This window comes from Pseudochaenichthys georgianus, chromosome 6, assembly GCF_902827115.2.
Source record: "Pseudochaenichthys georgianus chromosome 6, fPseGeo1.2, whole genome shotgun sequence".
Taxonomy (NCBI): domain Eukaryota; kingdom Metazoa; phylum Chordata; class Actinopteri; order Perciformes; family Channichthyidae; genus Pseudochaenichthys; species Pseudochaenichthys georgianus.
The window spans coordinates 43,054,744-43,072,947 of NC_047508.1; the positions used below are offsets into that span (position 1 = coordinate 43,054,744).

An 18,204-nucleotide genomic window follows, 5' to 3' on the forward strand; every position below is an offset into this window, starting at 1 on the left:
AAATAAAAGTGCGAAGTTTGATTATGTACCATCTAGTTTTCACAGGGGTCGTGAAAAACAATAATGCAACAACAATTTGAAAGAAAACAAACAAGATATTTAGATTAATGGCTAAAAAATAACATTTAAGCCCCATATAATTCTAATATTAAAACTGTTGTTCTAGTCCAGATATCAAAATGCTCCTCACCTGTTCCTGATCAATAATCGTGTTTCTCACTGGCAGGGAATGTAGGGAATTACTTTAGTCGTTGTTATTGTTTGTTTGTGTTCTTTGTACATACAATCAGTACACACCACTGTCTCATTTCATTTGTATGCATATATTTTGCTGTCCATCTCTAAATGGCAAACACTGTTTATCCCAGGGGGGTCCAAACTCCCCCCCCCCCCCCCCCCCGAGTGCCACATACAGAGAAATATACGAAGGGCTGTGCCACTCGATAGAGACGAGGTGTATTGCCTCATAGGTTCAGTTATCAGTTAGCAAACTCAATCAAATGTAGGTAAAGTATGTGAGTGTTGGTAGCTCATCCCTTAAAGCAGAAGCCTCACATTGATCACAATAAGGAGAAATAGGAAGGGTGTGTTTCAAGCTTGTTATGGAAATAAGTCATTGGGCTTTTTCTTTATCAACTATGATATGTTAGAACACGTTTCCAACTTTAATTGATGGAATGTATTTGAAAAGTGGTCTTATTGTAGCTGACATCCTCGTGGATTCATCTTCTTATTACAGACACATGCATTTCCTAACATTCGGTCTATATGCTGTAAAATGTATTATCTCTATTTTTATTATACAGCACTTTGGCTCAACCAAAAATCGTTCATAAATGTGCTATATAAATAAAACTTGATTTGATTAACACCGTGTAGTTTATTTTAAACAGACGTAAAATGTCAAGACAAGCACACATTTCTGATATTCATTCACTTTTACCATTTGCTGACAGCCGATTAAAAGTGGGCAACGGGCCGCATTTGGCCCCCGGGTCGTAGTTTGGACACCTCATTGTCGAAACGGGATAATATTTTAGATCAGAAATGAAAAAGTAAAACGTTCGATACCAGTCCAGATATGAAAAAGCTCCTCACCTGCTCTTCAGCCCGGCTGCAGTCGGAGAGCGCGAGGAAGACGAGGATAGTGCACGTGAAGAGAGCCATGTTTCAAGTGAACAACACACACCTGAACCTGCTGCTTTTAAAGCCTGCAGCATGTTTATTATATAACAGCTGAGGAAAACCCTCAGCGATACGATTTGTTGATGCCTGTAGTGTAGCCGGGCCGTCACTTTGGCGCGAAAACTGCTGTGGCAGCGAGAAAAAAACCTCTTTCTGCCACCCTGTGAGAGCGAGCACACCTGTGTCTATAGAGCATGAGATTTCTTATGTTTCGTAATGGAAACATGTTCATTTGTCTGGTTTCAATTTTAATAATCTGTTATTATTACAGGATTCTGTTTTGCGGGACAAATTAAAATAGAGATTATTTCACAATTTTTTTAATTTCTCATCATTTCAAATGTCAAATTCTGACTTTTTATTTTACAACAATATCTTTGGAGGTTTATTATATGTATTTTTTTATATTTTGTATATCCCCCGGCAACCTAACCTTTACCTCAATCAAGTTAAGAGGACATATTATAACCACAGAAAGTAAACAAGCAGCCGTGACATAAACATTTATTCAGACATCAATAAGAGCAAGACTGAGACAATAAAAGTACAATGCGGTGCAGAAACACCTTTTGCAACCTTTGAATATTTTCTCCATTTAAAACATAATACTCAGTTAAGGCTTCGCTGATAAAAACTTTAGGGGTCATTTTACTAAATTATAATAATTATGAGTCCAGTTTATGGAAGATCCCGAGGAGGAGGAAGAGGAGGAAGATCAGAAGGAGAGGTTGATGAGCGGAGCGTGGTTCTCCCTCTTGTCTTCAGGACTCCACTTGATGAGCGGAGAGGTCAGGTCGATCAGCTGCAGGACAATAAAGAAAGATAAACACAGGTTGAGAGAAAACTAGCTTTCGGGAACTATGCCTCAAAGCTATGGAACAAAATGCCTCGAGTCATCAGGGACTCAAAACATTGTACAATTTAGCCTTTTAGGAAGCTACCTCCTGCACTTTAACCGCTCACCTGACTTTGTTGTATTTGCACTATCCTCCTTTTAATGCACCATCTTATCATCGTACCTGTCCAGGGTCTATGCAGGAATCCTGGAGTCTAATGTAAGACCCTTTCCATACATTTTAACACCTCATCGCCACTTGGAGTTCTAACCGGTTACCATGGCGACACACTTTACCTCACATTGACTATATACAGTATTGATTGTCCTTCCTCCTTATCTTCCAACCATTTGGATGCAGACTTGCATTTCCCCATAACGATGTTGCTTAGCAACCGGCGTAAACGGAGCTTCGTGCTATCGAGCAGTGCGCGTGCGACGTCCTGTTCAGACGACGTCAAACCCAACGGGATGCCATCAATAAACTCCACAGAATCACACGACACACCTACGCCCTGACTACATTCAGGCAGACTGCAGAACACAACCTCTCTGGACCATTCATATACTTATTGAAAACAAGCTACAAAATGTAACCTTGGAAAAAGCCGTTTCATATTTTTTAATAGCCTTCATTTTCGCTAAATTGATTTATCAACTTCTAATTCTTTTTAAGACCCCCCCTGTGATTATGAATATTCTTTGCTCCATTTAAATTTGTTTTAAGTCTTGTACCTGTATTCTATGTGATATATTCTGTGAGTATTTTAGGAGATGTCTACCGTCTACACTTTGAACTGCGTGAAATATATACAAATACAAATTATTATTAACGCTCCCCTGAAGAGATATTTTAAAACAAAATAATTATTTGTGCCAGAAGTTAAAGTAACTCATAAAAAATGCTTTAAAATTACATTTACTTTGTTTCACGACTCAAACGGTCGCTTCTTAGGTTATTTTATTTATTTATTAACTCAAATACATATATCTAAAAAAGAGAACACAGCAGGCTAATCAGATTCTCTGGTTTTACTATTTATAGCTAGGTGTTTGCAGCGCTGCCCCTGGCCTAATTGGGGCTCCTATGCAGAAAAGCCCTACATGTAATGTGTGTGTAATATGTTTACATTATAGGTTTTGTGTTTGTGGATATAATATTGCTAGAGATGTCCCGATCCGATCACGTGATCGGGGATCGGAGCCGATCACGTGATTTTCAAAAGATCGGAATCGGGAGGAAAAAAAATCGGGGATCGGGATTTTATTTTTTTATAAAATATTTGTATTATTTTATTTAATGTTACAAAACAAAAATGACCATGTTCACGTCTTAAAGTCATCCTGAGGCCTTAGTTTTGGTTTAAAATGACACAAAATCATGTATGTGTTGCTTTCTTTGGGCTTGTGTTCAGACCTGGTTATTCCTCTGAAATCTGGCAACAGAGTGGGCGCAGTGTCTAATAGTAGCAGTAAGCTAACGAGAGGCTACGTTCAGCTGGTGACTCGGGAGTCGGGACAGAGAAAATGTCAGGAGTTTGGAAGTATTATAAAATTTAAAGCGAAGGCAGTGTAACAGCCAGATGCAATGTTTGCAAGAAGGAGGTTCCGCGTGGTGGAAAGAACAGAGCTACGTTCAACACGACCAATCTAATACGCCACCTGAGAAACAAACAACAACACGACGAGTACACAGCGGCCACTCAGGTAACGGCACGGAAACAACCGACACTTTTAAAAGGAAAGAGAAACTGCCCCAGAACAGTGAAAAGGCCAAACAATAACAGCAAGATAGCTGAATTCATCGCGTTGGATGACAGGCCGTTATCTGGTACCTTTTTCTCTCTTAATGCATTGCATAAAGATCGGGAAAAATCGGTATCGGCAGATTGTCAAAATCAAATGATCGGAAGCAAAAAAAGGTGATCGGGACATCCCTATATTGTAAAGGGATGTGTCGGAGCAGCACTTAAATCGAGTTGGGCTCATAGAGAGCACATGTTCCTGCACATGTATCTTGAGTTTGTCTCTTTGGATAAAAGCGTCAGCTAAAGGTAACGTGCGAGTACCTGAGAGTTGGAGCAGGACTTGCTGCTGGTGCGGATCAGCTCGGGGGTGTTGCTCAGGTCGATGAGCATCTTCTCCTGAGGGAGCAGCGTCGGAGCGGGGAGATCCAGGAGGAGAAACTGAGGAGAGAAACGAGAAGTGAAGTGAACTCATTGGTTGCCACACAAACAGAAATAAATACAGATACAGTGAAAACAGAAGAAATGTTGAGTTATGTGAGGTGTGTGTTTTTATTTTTGCGTGACCTCTGACCTCCTGTGTCTTGTGGTGGCTCTCCTCTTTAGTTTCAGGTTCGATCAGGTTCCTGCATGGCTCTGATTGGCTCTCAATCCGTGCCGCAGGAACTGTGCTCTCCGATTGGCTCTCAATCCGTGCTGCAGGATCTGTGCTCTCTGATGGGCTCTCACTCAGTGCTGCAGGATCTGTGCTCTCTGATTGGCTCTCAATCCGTGCTGCAGGAACTGTGCTCTCTGATTGGCTGTGACTCTGTGCTGCAGGAACTGTACACTCCGATTGGCTCTCACTGTGTGCTGCAGCCTCTGTGCTCTCTGATTGGTCGGGCTGTGGTGAGCTGGTGGGCGGGGCAGCAGGAAGCTCCTCCTCCTCCAGGCAGAAGGGTTGGATGACGGGCATTTCAACAGGATCCGCCTCCTGCATCTCCACGGGGGCGGGGCTACAGAAACCAAAACAAACTGAATGAGTCCGAAGATATTTAATGTTTTGGCATGTAATGGCATATATATATATATATTTCACAAGGGATATTCCTATTGGTCAACGGCAGCCTTACCAGCAGCTCTTGTCCCTCCTGATGGAGGAGGGTGTGTGGGCGGGGTCAGAGCCGGGGTTGGACGGCAGTCTGCTGGCCCGGCTCTTGGTGGTGGGCGTGGGGATGGAGGACATCCTGCGCTTCACAGGGGTCGGGAGGGCGGAGGGACGTTGAGGTTTCCCCTGCAGCGACCTGACAGCAGGGGGCGTCAGAGGGCCTGAGGGCTTCTGGAGACTACAGGAGAAGAAGGAGAGGGAAATCATTAATGATCTGCCCAGGGTTGCGTTCCAATAGTCCATTTAGCTTAGGAACCTTCCTGACGGAGTGAAATGACCCGGAAGTCCCTCAGTGGCAGCCATGATGAGTGCCGTTCCAATTCTCTAAATGAAAGGAAAGGAGGTTTCAAACTTCCTTTATAACCTCCTTTAGCTTAGGAACCACTGGACCTCCCTCGCCGAAAGGAGAGGAGAAAATGCTGCCCCACAATGCATTGCAGCCGCAGCGTTTGCCGTCACTCAGTCGGCCGTTCACGGAAACAACCGATTATGACGGAGAAATGATATCATGAAAGTTACGGTGCTTATTAAGCATTTTAAAACGTAGGTGGTAAGTTGCCAAAGTGCTTTGTTTTGAACGTTCATCAGTATTATAATCAAGAGAAATATGAACGTTAGTTTTCACTGAAATGATCAAATAAAGTCAACATTTCAGTCTTTACTGAGCTGTGTGGGGTTTGTTCAACTTTTAAAAGATGTTTGAATGGTGATATACACAGTGATAGATGTTAAGGACTAACGTTTATAATAAATACATCTGTATTGATTTTTAAGACCTTTAGTTCATACAATCATACGTATTGGGATCATTGGTATTAATGTGGACCGGAGGGAGAGGGTGACGAGCATACGTTTCACTTTCCTTTTTTATTTCAATTCCAGCTTTGGTCCTGAAGAATATGTTTCTCTGTTGTCCACGTTCATAAAGCAAAGCAGCAGCATCAGAGCACGGTGCAGAGTCTCTAGATGAGTTTACAGTAGTCCCTCGTTCTTATTGAACATCCATGTTGTAGTCCGCTGTATAGAGAACTGTGGTTTCCATGGTTTCCCCACAGCAGCAGACGCACACAATGACGTCCACTGGCGCATCATAAACACGTCGGATAGTGAACGTGCAGTCGGATTCTCTAAAGTACCGCAGTCTCTTCTCCTAAGTCCTTTTGAATTCTCCTATCCACTATCCCTTAACCCCGTGACCTTTCACTCAGAGGTCAAGGAATAGGAGATAGGGTTAGAATTTAGGAGCTGATTTTTGGATTATCGGGGTTCCTGCAGGTTTCACCAACTCAAATGTAAAGAGGCTTCTCAATACTCAAATTTCCCCTCCTCGACTCCCCTCCTCGAGACTTAGTCCCGCCCACAGGAGATGCGAGCGGAGGACCGAGGAGGGGAACCGGGGAAAGAGGAGGGGAAGCAGCAGACGTTTAAAGAAATGAGAACTCCTCTCCTCTGAGCGGTCATATTAAAGCGACGTCCGTTCATTATTACGTGGCAACAGCTGCATCAGCTGTCAGTGTTTTGTCATATTTTATAATCTCTGTTAGATCAGCTGCACATTGTTCCCCCACATATTTACCTTGAATTCATTGAGAGTGCGGTATAATGAGACAACAGGCTACAGATGCGGACACACACACACAAATATATTTATATAAATATATGCAATTTAAAGTATGAGAGCACTCTCATAATAACGTAACACAATCAGAGACTGGATATATCCCCCCCCCCCCCCCCTCTCTCTGGTCGCTGAAATGGGGAATTGAAATTACGGGCCAAAAGTTGTATTTGCAAGTATTAAAAGTAAGCAGAGGACACCAAACCAACTGAGACTTGTCTGTCCACCGCATCTGCGCACACACTGTACCACACACACACCTACACACTGTACAGGACACACCTACACACTGTACCACACACACACACACACACACACTGTACCATACACACCTAAGCTCCTAAAGCATAATCAGGCTACAGCCGTTGTGTATTTTATTATGTGAAGCACTAAATGGTTTTAGAAAAATATGGACTCTTTGTAGATATCTACTAAACTAAAGCAAATAAAGAGAGTAGGTCTGTTATACTGAGTGATATTTATTTTACACACTGCTCTGCTTTCTGCAGGACCTCACAGCTGTTCTCACTGCTCTCATCGCACGATGAGAGCAGTTTCTAAAATAATATCCAGGGGATGCATGCAGAGCTGTCATTGGCTGAGATAAGTCCGGCCGTGTGTCACGCCTCCACCGTTCCCGGAAATGCATCCGTGGAGGAACCATCAGTGTATCCTCGGTTATAGCTCCTCCAGAGAGCCTCCTCGACGCTCGATCCTCGGTCCTCGGTGTGCATTTAGAGAAATGAGACGTCCTTCAAAATGGCGCGCTGAAATTCATTTCCGGGTCACTACCGGAGGACCGAGGAGTCGAGGAGTCGAGGAGGGGAAATTTGAGTATTGAGAAGCCTCTTGAGACTTTTTAGCTGGGTGTTCTCCGATAAGGGGCCGGGGGAAACAAAGTTAGTGATTCTGGTTCCATGTTGATTTATTTCAATACAGATTGTTGGGGGAACTGAAAGGCTCTCACCGTACTGGTTACTTTGCAGCCCGGACATTTCCCTCAAAACACATTTAGACGCGATCGCAACACAGGAGTACCTTTCAAATCCCATCATTTTTAAGACCTTCTAAATCATATTTAATAATGCATTTTATTTATATAGCGCTTTTCACAACTCAAAGACGCTTAAGACTTTTGAAGACCCCGCGGGAACCCTGACTGCCAGAAGGGAAGTTAAATGAACCTAAAACTACTTCAGATCTAGACTCAGCTAGGGCTGTGGGATTATGGCAAAAATCATAATCACGATTATTTTTGTCAATAATTGATATCACGATTATTAAATACGATTATCCATTTACTTTGAAAACATCCATTTATTGAAAATGTGAACAATATGTTTTTAACAATTGATTACCCTGAACTTTAAGTTTAACTCAACTGAAAAACCAATACAACAAAATAAATCGTTTTATTTGGATTACGTTGTTTTCGTAATCGTTGCAAGCCAAAATCGAGATTAAAATACGACTAATCGCACAGCCCTCGACTCAGCAGGACAGAAGTTGGTAAAAGCTGCTCTTTTAAAAAGGAGTATTTAGCGCCACCTACCTGTCCACGCTGCTCACTGACGTCAGCGCCTTTGGCTTCAACATCTTTGAGACGTCTGGAGCTAAAACAACAACACAATGAGATTATTCTGTTTCACAAAGACTTTTTTATTTGGTTTGAACAAAGACGTTTAAATTCAAGCCAATTATTTCTAAAAGGTAAGGACCAGAGACTTTGCTCCTAAACTTTCTAAAGTCAAACATTAAGTGTGTCTTTATTTACCACAGGGAGGTTCTGTGGCGGTCTAACAGAAAGTGCTGCAGCTTGAACTCTGCATTTGGTCTCATGCAGTCATTTTGATTACTTTATTACAGTTCGGTTAAATGTCAAAACATATAAGAAGAGGGAATGGAAAATGGAATAGGTTTATAAATCTGCTAAATAATGTGTCAAAGCGCAGCAGAAAGTCTGCTCTTGGGGTTGGCTTGCTTTGAAGCGGCCCTACTATGCTCTTTGGGGGCTTGCTCTTTCCAGTAGTGTGTTATACAGGTTTTTCTGTAAATAGTCTGCTAAAAGGCTAGAATCCCGTGTTCCCTCCAGAGGGAGTTCCAATCAGAGCAGACTGGGCTCTGGTTTCAGACAGAGCGTGAAAAGAGGTGCTGCAACACAGGCAGAATGACACATATTGAAGAAGTGACTGTTTTTTTGTATATATTGATTGTTGTGCTTTTATTTATGTCTTGATGTGTGCATATGTATAAATGAGTCTTTTGATTTTGTGTGTGTGTGTATATATATATATATATATATATATATATATATATATATATAGATAGAGGATATTAGGGCTGTCCTGAATACCATTTTTCGGGCTCCGGATATTCGGTAGTAATCGGCAGCGAACTGCTCCAACACGTGTATTTCGGTTTATTCACGGCATTCATTTTGTTATTCTACAGTATTGTTGTTTTATAGTTATTTGTTAATGTAACCCAATTTGTGTTCTTTGAAATTGAAAAGGATATCGCATTGAGTTTGTTACTTTCGTTGCAGTTGTATTATGTCTTAAGTGTAATTTGGCTTGGCTTTCTATTTATGGACATGCTTTTATTTTGAAGGAGAGTTAGCGCTGTTGACAGGAAGTTGTTGTTGCTATGGAAACAACGTGGCGGAGATTAACGGAGAAAAGTAATATCTACAAATAAAAGACAGAGAAAGTAAACAATAACGTTTATGGTTAAGTGTTAGCACCCCCCGAAGAGGCACAAGCTCTTACGTTGATATTGGAGATTTCAATATTCAATTTAAAAAAAAAAAAAAAAGGAATAACGAAATTGAAACCCGAATAGTACTCCAACGAACGAATATTCGGATATAGCCCTAGAGGATATACATATTGTTATATCAATCCTGAATTTGTATTCAGGATTGAGGTATTTCGATCTCTCCGTCTGTACACACAAACTGAAAGATTGACAATAAAGTTGACTTTGACTGATGCTCCTCTCACTGTCTGCATTGCGGACTCCTCTGAATCCTCCGCCTGGTGTCAGAAGGACGAGCGCCTCAGGTCTGGATCTGCTTGTCAGAGCGCTCAGGGGCCGGGTGCTCTTCTCCAACCCTCTCTTAACGGGGGTCAGCTGCACCGGCGTGGAATCGGACCTCTTCAGCGGCTTGGATCTGTCCGCTTTGACGGGCTCCACCTCGTGCAGCTTACTGTTCTGCAGAGACATCGAGCGGCGGCCAGCGATGGTGGAGGAAGATGTTTGCTGCGTGTTGATGGTGGAGCGACGAGGGCGGCTCTGATTGGCCGGTCTGCTGGGGGCGGGGGCGCTCAGAGAGGAGTTCAGTTTACCTGAGAGGCGACACAACAACAGGGTTACAGTCAAACCTTGTTCAAATGAGGTCATTTAAAGGGCATTTCCCAGGCTTTAACTAACTCAACATGTTTGAATGGAAGTCGTGAAAGTATTATTTATACAAACAGTTTCATACTAATCGGGATTCATGTTGATAAATACGAGTGGACAAGAGGGTAAGCAGCGTTTCCTTTTACATTATATAAATTCCAACCTTGGAAATTAAGACATTTATTTGTCTATGTTTATAAAGCCAGCAGGAAAGACCGTGATACGAGAGCCTAGGGGAAAGCATTTAGAAACTGTTGTTAGTCCATCTTGGAGAAATGGTTGTATCCCCACCCAGACGTACGTAACTTTATCTGCTGCTGCTTTTTTACAGGAGTGAGACCGTATTTCCATCTCATTAGCTTGAGTTTTATTTTCCTAAAGGAAACCATCAAAGGGTGTACTTCTTTCTAAACCAAGAGGTATGTTGTCATTTAATGTTTTCCTCCCATCTCCCATTATCAGTGCCGTCTCTTTCTGTCCTGAGGAATTCTCCTTCACGTTTTTCCTTAACCCCATGGCGTGTTCTTTACTTAGTTTAACCCTTACGTTGTGTTCGGGTCTCCCGTGACCCGTTTCAAGCTCAAATGATATAATAACTACGCTCTAGTTTTTTTTGGATCGGAACAAGGCTTCATGATATCCTCCACAACAGCTATACAAGCACTGCAAAACTGATGTTGCCAATTTTAGCCAAGTCTGAAGGTCTCTAAAAAGAAGAAGTGTGTAATTTGGTGTTGGGGTCTGGGGAGACCCAGCAGAATTATTTTGGGTGACTCGAGGTCAAATTTGGCCCAATCAAGATCATCTTTGACTTTAGACCCCCCCCCCCTTCATCCACTGTAACAATCATTTTTCGCAACATGCACCCAGTCTCCCCTCCCTCTGGCCCCCCCCCCACCTTTCTCAAAGAATATGTACACTAACACTTAAACACACAATATGTGGTGCAATGTGTTTTGGGACCATACAATAAAATAACAGGATTGTACGGTTATGAATGCATAATAAGTTAGTTATGATGTAGTTAAAACAATATTGGATGATAGTCATTTTGTGTGTGGGTTTTGGACTGAGATAAATCATGGGTCAAAATTAGGGATCGACCGATATGGCTTTTTCAAGGCCGATACCGATTATTAGTAATCAAGGAGACCGATAACCGATATTTGGAACCGATATACATTTGCAGTAAAATCAGATAATCTTGGTGTCAAAATATAGAAAACACAAACTCCAACACAACTCAACTTCTTGAAATGCATTTAAGCATATATTATGTTTAATGAACCTTTAAACATCTTACAACTGGTTTCCTCTCTGAGCCCTTTTCTTTAGTGCAGCCATCTGCTATGAGTTAGAGAGAGACAAGAAGTGGGGCTGCAGGCTGACATGCTTAACCAACAATAATGCTTAATTTATTAGACCTGTCTATCTAGCATAAAATCCCAATAAGCTGCTAGCAACTGTAAAACACTAGTGCTAGCTAATGTTTTGCAAACTATTAAAAGTGAGGCTATTGCAGTAGACCTAACGTTAGTCTCGTAGCCTCACTTCTAATATTGTTGCTAAACATTAGCTAGATACATGTTGGCTAGCTAATGAGCTTCACATATCAACCTGAAAAACTGCGAGGCTCCACTCGCAGCCCCTCCTCCCCCTCCGCACCACAGTTACTCCGCTGCGAGACGCTGCACGCACCCCCAACTCTGACTGACTTCCCGCGTCCCTGTGTAACTGGGAAGCTGATAGAATTGGATCATAAGATCGTGGTGTTTTTGCAGCTTCAGCATAGGGGATAGGGATGCTTATTGAACTTCGGTTTAACACATGTGGCTCTGCCGCTCAGCGCTGCCGCTTGCTTCAGTCCGTGTCTGCGTTCTTTCGCACCTGCCTGTAACCTGAGAAGGTCCCGCCTCTCTGGCTCCCGCCCGGAACATCTTCAGTAATAGCCTATCAGTTGGCGCTGTGGGCGGGACATTGCTCGTGTACACAGAGTGGTGACTGCAGCCAGAGAAACGGCCGCATCAGAGCCAACATTTTATCGGCAATTTGAAGAAAAAAAAGGCCACGCCGATTATCGGTCGACCCCTAGTCAAAATGTACCCGCGAACAGCTTTTGAACACACCATAAGGGATAAGGAAAAGTGGTCAGATTTGTTGACAATGGTGTGGTTTTGTAAGTCCCTCACACAGCATGGATGCTCTTTACATGATGTCAGCGTACCTTTGGCTGGGGACAGAGAGATGCTGGAGTTGAAGCTGGACACTGAGGACGAGGAAGAGGATGTGTTGTTCCTCTCCGTCACCCTCCTCCTCTGAAGAGGTGGAGCTTTCACACCCGACATGTTCCGCATCTAACGGACCGAAACATAAAGGAAGTGAAGACACATAATGAACATCAGTTTCATTTAGTGTGTTGGTCTGCAGGTGGCGCTGTGTGACTAGAAATCAGTTTATATATCCTTTATTTAACCAGGTAAAAGAGCGACCTGGCAAGAGGGCAGCGTGAACAAAGTTACAACGAAAGAACACAAAATAAAAGAAACTACTATAAAAACATTTTATCATAAATGATGGGATAAAAGAGCAATCACATCGACCAACGGATTCTTGTTCTCTGTCCTTTAAGATGGACTTGAATCCCCCCAAAGTGATCAAGTCAATGCATCAAGTTTGTGTACACTTGCAAGGGATTTGACTTGCTTCTCTCCCCCCGTTGTAGACCACCTTTGAACAGGTGTGTTACCTTAGGGGGCGGAGCCAGCATGCGTTTCCCCTGAAGGCTGGAGTTGAAGGAGGAGTCGCTGATGTCGGACGCCACGCTCGCCGAATCAGAGAGCAGATCCTCGCTGGACCCCGCCCTGCTGGAGGGGCGAGACGACGGGCTGCGCTTCCAACCCCCCACCGCCTGAAACACGACGAACAGAGACACAAATCCATGGTTTCTAACAACAACAACAACAACTCTTTGAAACCAAGAAATACAGCAGTAAATACATCTCCTCCTCGCAAAGAGGGGACACATGTTGATGTAGAAGAGACATGAAGAAGAGGGGACACATGTTGATGTAGAAGAGACATGAAGAAGAGGGGACACATGTTGATGTAGAAGAGACATGAAGAAGAGGGGACACATGTTGATGTGGAAGAGACATGAAGAAGAGGGGACACATGTTGATGTAGAAGAGACATGAAGAAGAGGGGACACATGTTGATGTAGAAGAGACATGAAGAAGAGGGGACACATGTTGATGTAGAAGAGACATGAAGAAGAGGGGACACATGTTGATGTAGAGGAGACATGAAGAAGAGGGGACACATGTTGATGTAGAAGAGACATGAAGAAGAGGGGACACATGGTGATGTAGAAGAGGGGACACGTGTTGATGTAGAGGAGACATGAAGAAGAGGGGACACATGTTGATGTAGAGGAGACATGAAGAAGAGGGGACACATGTTGATGTAGAAGAGACATGAAGAAGAGGGGACACATGTTGATGTAGAGGAGACATGAAGAAGAGGGGACACATGTTGATGTAGAAGAGACATGAAGAAGTGGATTTTGCACAATAGGTGAAAAAAGCCGTCTCTCCTACTTGTCTCGGCGGTTGCAGTCTGGTTTTCTCCACCTGGCTCTTGTTGCTGGATGAACAGGAAGTTGTCGGGGCGGCAGGTTTGCTCGGCAGCACGACACCGAGTGCCGCCCTCCCCCGAAGCCCCATCCTGAGCTGAGGCTTCCCCCCCGCCGTGGAGGTGGCAAGTCTGGAGGCGGCTGCGGGGCGAGAGGATGAAGGGAGGGTGACGGAGGAGTGCCGGGTGGTGGAAGCAGGTCTGGTGGTTGAAGGTTGGGTGGAGGACAGAGTGTTGGAGCTGCTTCCTCTGAGCAGGCGGCGCTGCACGGCGGGCGGCAGCTGCTTCATGGGACTGTCCTGCACGCAGAAGGTCTCCCGTTTGATGGGGCTCAGAGCACTCGGGATGTGATCCAACATGCCCAGTTTCACCTCAGCGTCCTGGACAAACTCGTCCCCGTGAGATGTGGCGTCGGCGGTCACGTCGGCGGCCATGTTGGCGCTCTGATTGGGTTTTCTGTCCTGCAGCTGGTCGGCCAGTCTGTGTGCTTCCTGACACACGGCGTCCAGCTGATCTCCGCTCAGAGGACTCCAGCTTACACGCACGCCGCCGACATTCTCAAGACACGACGCCACGGTTACAGAGACGCACCTCTCCGTATGGCTGACCGGACCCATGAACACCTCATCTTCATCTTCATCACCTTTGGAGCTGCAGAAGCTGACAGAGAGGAATATCAACTTTTAGGTAGAACTGTTTTCTATTGTTCTGCGTTGTTTATTTTTAATCAAGGTTCAAGGTCAGTTTATTTGTATAGCACATTTTAAGAAAACAGAGGCAAGTGCTTCAAAATTCAATTCAAAAAGGTGTATAGTATCCTTGTAAGAAAACATGTTATAATTGCTTTTGTTTAAAATGTTTATTAATGATTATGTATGGATATCATAATTGTACAAAGCTTTGGCAATACTACATGTCATTATGGTCAAGCCAATAAAGCTATTTCAATTGAATCACAGCCGAAGAGGAAATTACCTGGCAGGTGGACAGAGAAACATCGAAGTCAAATTTCTCATCAGCCAGAAAGAACATATCTGTATGGAGACATAAACACGGGTTTTTAAAAGAGGCAACACAACCAAATGGTTGGTAGCTTGTGTTTAAATACACGGTGGCTTAGTCAGTGTTAACCGACCGCTGTCAGCTCGACAGTCCCATCCCAATGCTGTCTCCTCTCTGTGCGATACCGATTGATCCAGATCACACCTGCAGCAACAGTACATTAACACATGTTATGATATTGTATAATAACTTCTGACAAAACAATGGTGGAAGAATTACTCGATCTTGTACTTGAGTAAAAGTTAGGAAGTACTCAGATCTTGTACTCGAGTAAAAGCAGAAGTACTCAGATCTTGTACTCGAGTAAAAGCAGAAGTACTCAGATCTTGTACTCGAGTAAAAGTAGAAGTACTCAGATATTGTACTTGAGTAAAAGTAGAAGTACTCAGATATTGTACTTGAGTAAAGTAAGAAGTACTCAGATATTGATACTTGAGTAAAAGTACCAGACTGTAGGAATACTCTGTTACAGTAAAAGTCCTGCATTCAAAATGTTCCTCAAGTAAAAGTATAAAAGTATTATCATCAGAATATAGTGAAAGACAGTAAAAGTAGTCGTTGTGCAGATTGGTCCATTTCAGAATAATATATATGATATGTTTTATGATTGATCATGAAAGTGTTCTCAAAGCTGGTGAAGGTGCAGCTAGTCTGAAGTACTTTGTAGACTGCAGGGTAGCTGGTGGATTTACTCCAGGTGGAACTAAAGTCTGATTCAACACTTGATTATATTTCACACCATTAATCCAGATCTGTGAAGAAACTAAAAGGTATTAAATACATGTAGTGGAGTAGAAGTACACAATTTACCTCTGAACTGTAGTGGAGTAGAAGTACAAAGTAGCATAACATGTACATATTAAAATACAATATCTCAAAAGTATACTTAAATACAGTACTTGAGTAAATGTAATAGCTCCTTTACACCACTGATTAACAGTTAAACACGAACGTTACTTGTCATGCTAACTTTAGCATACTAGCCCGTTGGTTCGCAAACTAGCTGACGCAAATGTTAACTAATTAACAGCTTTACATTGAGAATTCCAACATGACGTTAAGTCACGGAAGTCACAGTGTCATTACATTAAAACACAACAAACCTGAAGCGCCTCTCTTAAAACTCTCAAAGGTTATTTTCTGCTCCGCATTCAAAACGACGACACGGACAATACATACACCACCACACATTCAAATCTGCTGCGGTGCTGGTCAGGTGACCCGTACGCAGTCAACCATTGGCTGGAAGTTGGTGACGCATGCGCGATCAGATCTCTGGGGGTTGTAGTCCCGCCCTCCGTCGTCTACAAGGTGCAGCAACACCGAAAAATGATCAAAGTCAATTCACATATCGTCTAACACTTCCCTGCTGGTTATTCTACATAATACTTTTTTCAGGGTACAAATGCTTTTATTTTATCAAATGCATATGTTGAATTTTGGTTAATATATTTTTAGAAATACGTTTTTTAAGACATGATATGGGTGAAATATTTGTGCAGATGTATCTATGTATACATACTGAAATGTACTGCCAAGGTCGGGATTTAAACCCATATACACAAAGTTACGGGACTCCTGCTCTATCAACTGAGCCATGCAGCTGCTTGATCAATGAGGAATTGATCTGGACTCAGTTGATCACATGACCAGAATTGTCATGTGATCAAAACCGACCAAAACCGTCCCCTCGTCATTTATTGATGTTTTATTTTCATACTTTTTATATACATGATTAATTATAGAATTATTATATTTGTATTTTTTATTATTATATTTTTTATTGTTTTATTAATATTATTATGGTTTTTATTATTTTATTATTCTTGTTTTGCTCGATCTTAGTGCTGCATTTGATACTATCGACCATGATATCCTATTGCAAAGACTAGAGCACTTAGTTGGCATACAGGGAACTGCTTTAGGCTGGTTTAGGTCCTATCTATCTGAACGCTCTCAGTTTGTACGTGTTAACGATGAATCTTCCACGCAAACCAAAGTTAGCCATGGAGTGCCACAGGGCTCAGTGCTCGGACCTATTTTGTTCACATTATATATGCTTCCGTTAGGCAATATTATAAGGAATCATTCTGTAAATTTTCATTGTTATGCGGATGATACTCAACTATATTTATCAATCAAGCCTGATGAAATTAATCATCTAAATAAAATTCAAGACTGCCTTAAGGACTTAAAAACGTGGATGACCTTAAACTTTTTGATGTTAAACACGACCAAAACTGAAGTTATTGTACTTGGCCCGAAGAATCTACGAAACAAATTATCTAAAGACATACTAACTATGGATGGCATTAATTTGGCCTCCAGTGAGACTGTAAGGAATCTTGGTGTTATATTTGATCAGGATTTATCCTTTAACGCCCACATAAAATCAATTTCAAGGACCGCCTACTTCCATCTACGTAACATTGCAAATATCAGGCATATCTTGCCTCAAAACGATGCAGAGAAACTAGTCCATGCATTTGTTACTTCTAGGCTGGATTATTGTAACTCTTTATTATCAGGGAGTACCAAGAAGTCAATCAAGTCGCTTCAGCTGATTCAAAATGCTGCAGCTCGTGTACTAACCAGAGTTAGGAAAAGGGACCACATTACTCCTGTTCTGGCTGCCTTACACTGGCTCCCTATAGAACACAGGATAGAATTTAAATTCTTCTTCTCGCCTACAAAGCCCTTAATGGGCAGGCGCCATCTTACCTTAAAGAACTCATTATACCCTACTGTCCTACTAGGGCATTGCATTCCAAGAATGCAGGGTCGTTGGTTGTTTCTAGAGTCTCTAAAAGTACAATGGGAGCCAGAGCCTTTTCTTATCAAGCTCCACATTTGTGGAATCAGCTTCCAGTTTGTGTTCGGGCGGCAGACACCCTATCCGTTTTTAAGAGTGCGCTTAAGACCTTCCTTTTTGATAAAGCTTATAGTTAGGGCTGATTAGATTCAGCCCTAGTTTTGCTGATATAGGCTTAGTTGTCGGGGGACATCTTACTTCTTCCTTCTCTCTGTCTATACCTGTGTACACTCATGTTCCGATTAACCCAGCTTCCCCAAATGTCTTTCTTTTTGGTGTCTATATACGCTGGGATCCGGAGTCATGGATGATCCTGCGGTCCTGTGTCCTGGATCGCGAGTGCTGGATCTTGAGTCGTGGCTGTGGTCCTGGATCATAGGTCCTGGATGGATATCCTCGTGGATTCATCTTCCTATTATACACACATGCATTTCCAAACATTTGGACTACCTATGTTGCAAATGCATTATCTTTTCAATTTACACACGGCATCTATTGCACGTCTGTCCGTCCTGGGAGAGGGATCCCTCCTCTGTTGCTCTCCCTGAGGTTTCTCCCATTTTTCCCTTTAAACTGGGTTTTCTTTGGAAGTGTTTCCTTGTACGATGTGAGGGTCTAAGGACAGAGGGTGTCGTATTGTCATACTGATATTCTGTACACACTGTGAAGACCACTGAGACAAATGTACATTTGTGATATTGGGCTAATAAATAAACATTGATTGATATTACTATATTTTAAGGATATTTCTTTATTTGTTATTGTTAT

The 18,204-nt window shown here is 42.6% G+C and overlaps 1 protein-coding gene and 1 long non-coding RNA gene across 2 annotated transcripts; both read right to left on the reverse strand.

Moving 5' to 3' along the window:
- Positions 1–1,675: 1,675 nt before the first annotated feature.
- gtse1 (G-2 and S-phase expressed 1) lies at positions 1,676–14,210 on the reverse strand. The gene is made up of 9 exons (XM_034085551.2): positions 13,529–14,210; positions 12,679–12,840; positions 12,157–12,286; positions 9,533–9,877; positions 8,083–8,143; positions 4,878–5,090; positions 4,340–4,760; positions 4,090–4,206; positions 1,676–1,987 (listed from the first exon to the last, which is right to left on the reverse strand). The coding sequence occupies exons 1-9, from the start codon at positions 14,177–14,179 to the stop codon at positions 1,901–1,903; spliced, it is 2,187 nt and encodes a 728-aa protein (XP_033941442.2). The 5' UTR covers positions 14,180–14,210; the 3' UTR covers positions 1,676–1,900.
- A 327-nt stretch (positions 14,211–14,537) lies between these two features.
- LOC139433926 (uncharacterized) lies at positions 14,538–15,863 on the reverse strand. Its single transcript, XR_011643323.1, has 3 exons — positions 15,728–15,863; positions 14,698–14,768; positions 14,538–14,596 (listed from the first exon to the last, which is right to left on the reverse strand). It is a non-coding gene; the product is annotated as an uncharacterized lncRNA (long non-coding RNA).
- Positions 15,864–18,204: the final 2,341 nt, after the last annotated feature.

Coding starts and splice junctions, on each gene's coding strand:
- gtse1 (XM_034085551.2), bottom strand. CDS start 14,179: ATGGGTCCGGTCAGCCATACGGAGAGGTGCGTCTCTGTAACCGTGGCG. Junction 12,841..13,528: donor GACTGCAACCGCCGAGACAA/GTAGGAGAGACG, acceptor GTCGTGTTTCAG/GCGGTGGGGGGTTGGAAGCG. Junction 12,287..12,678: donor TGCTGGCTCCGCCCCCTAAG/GTAACACACCTG, acceptor TCGGTCCGTTAG/ATGCGGAACATGTCGGGTGT.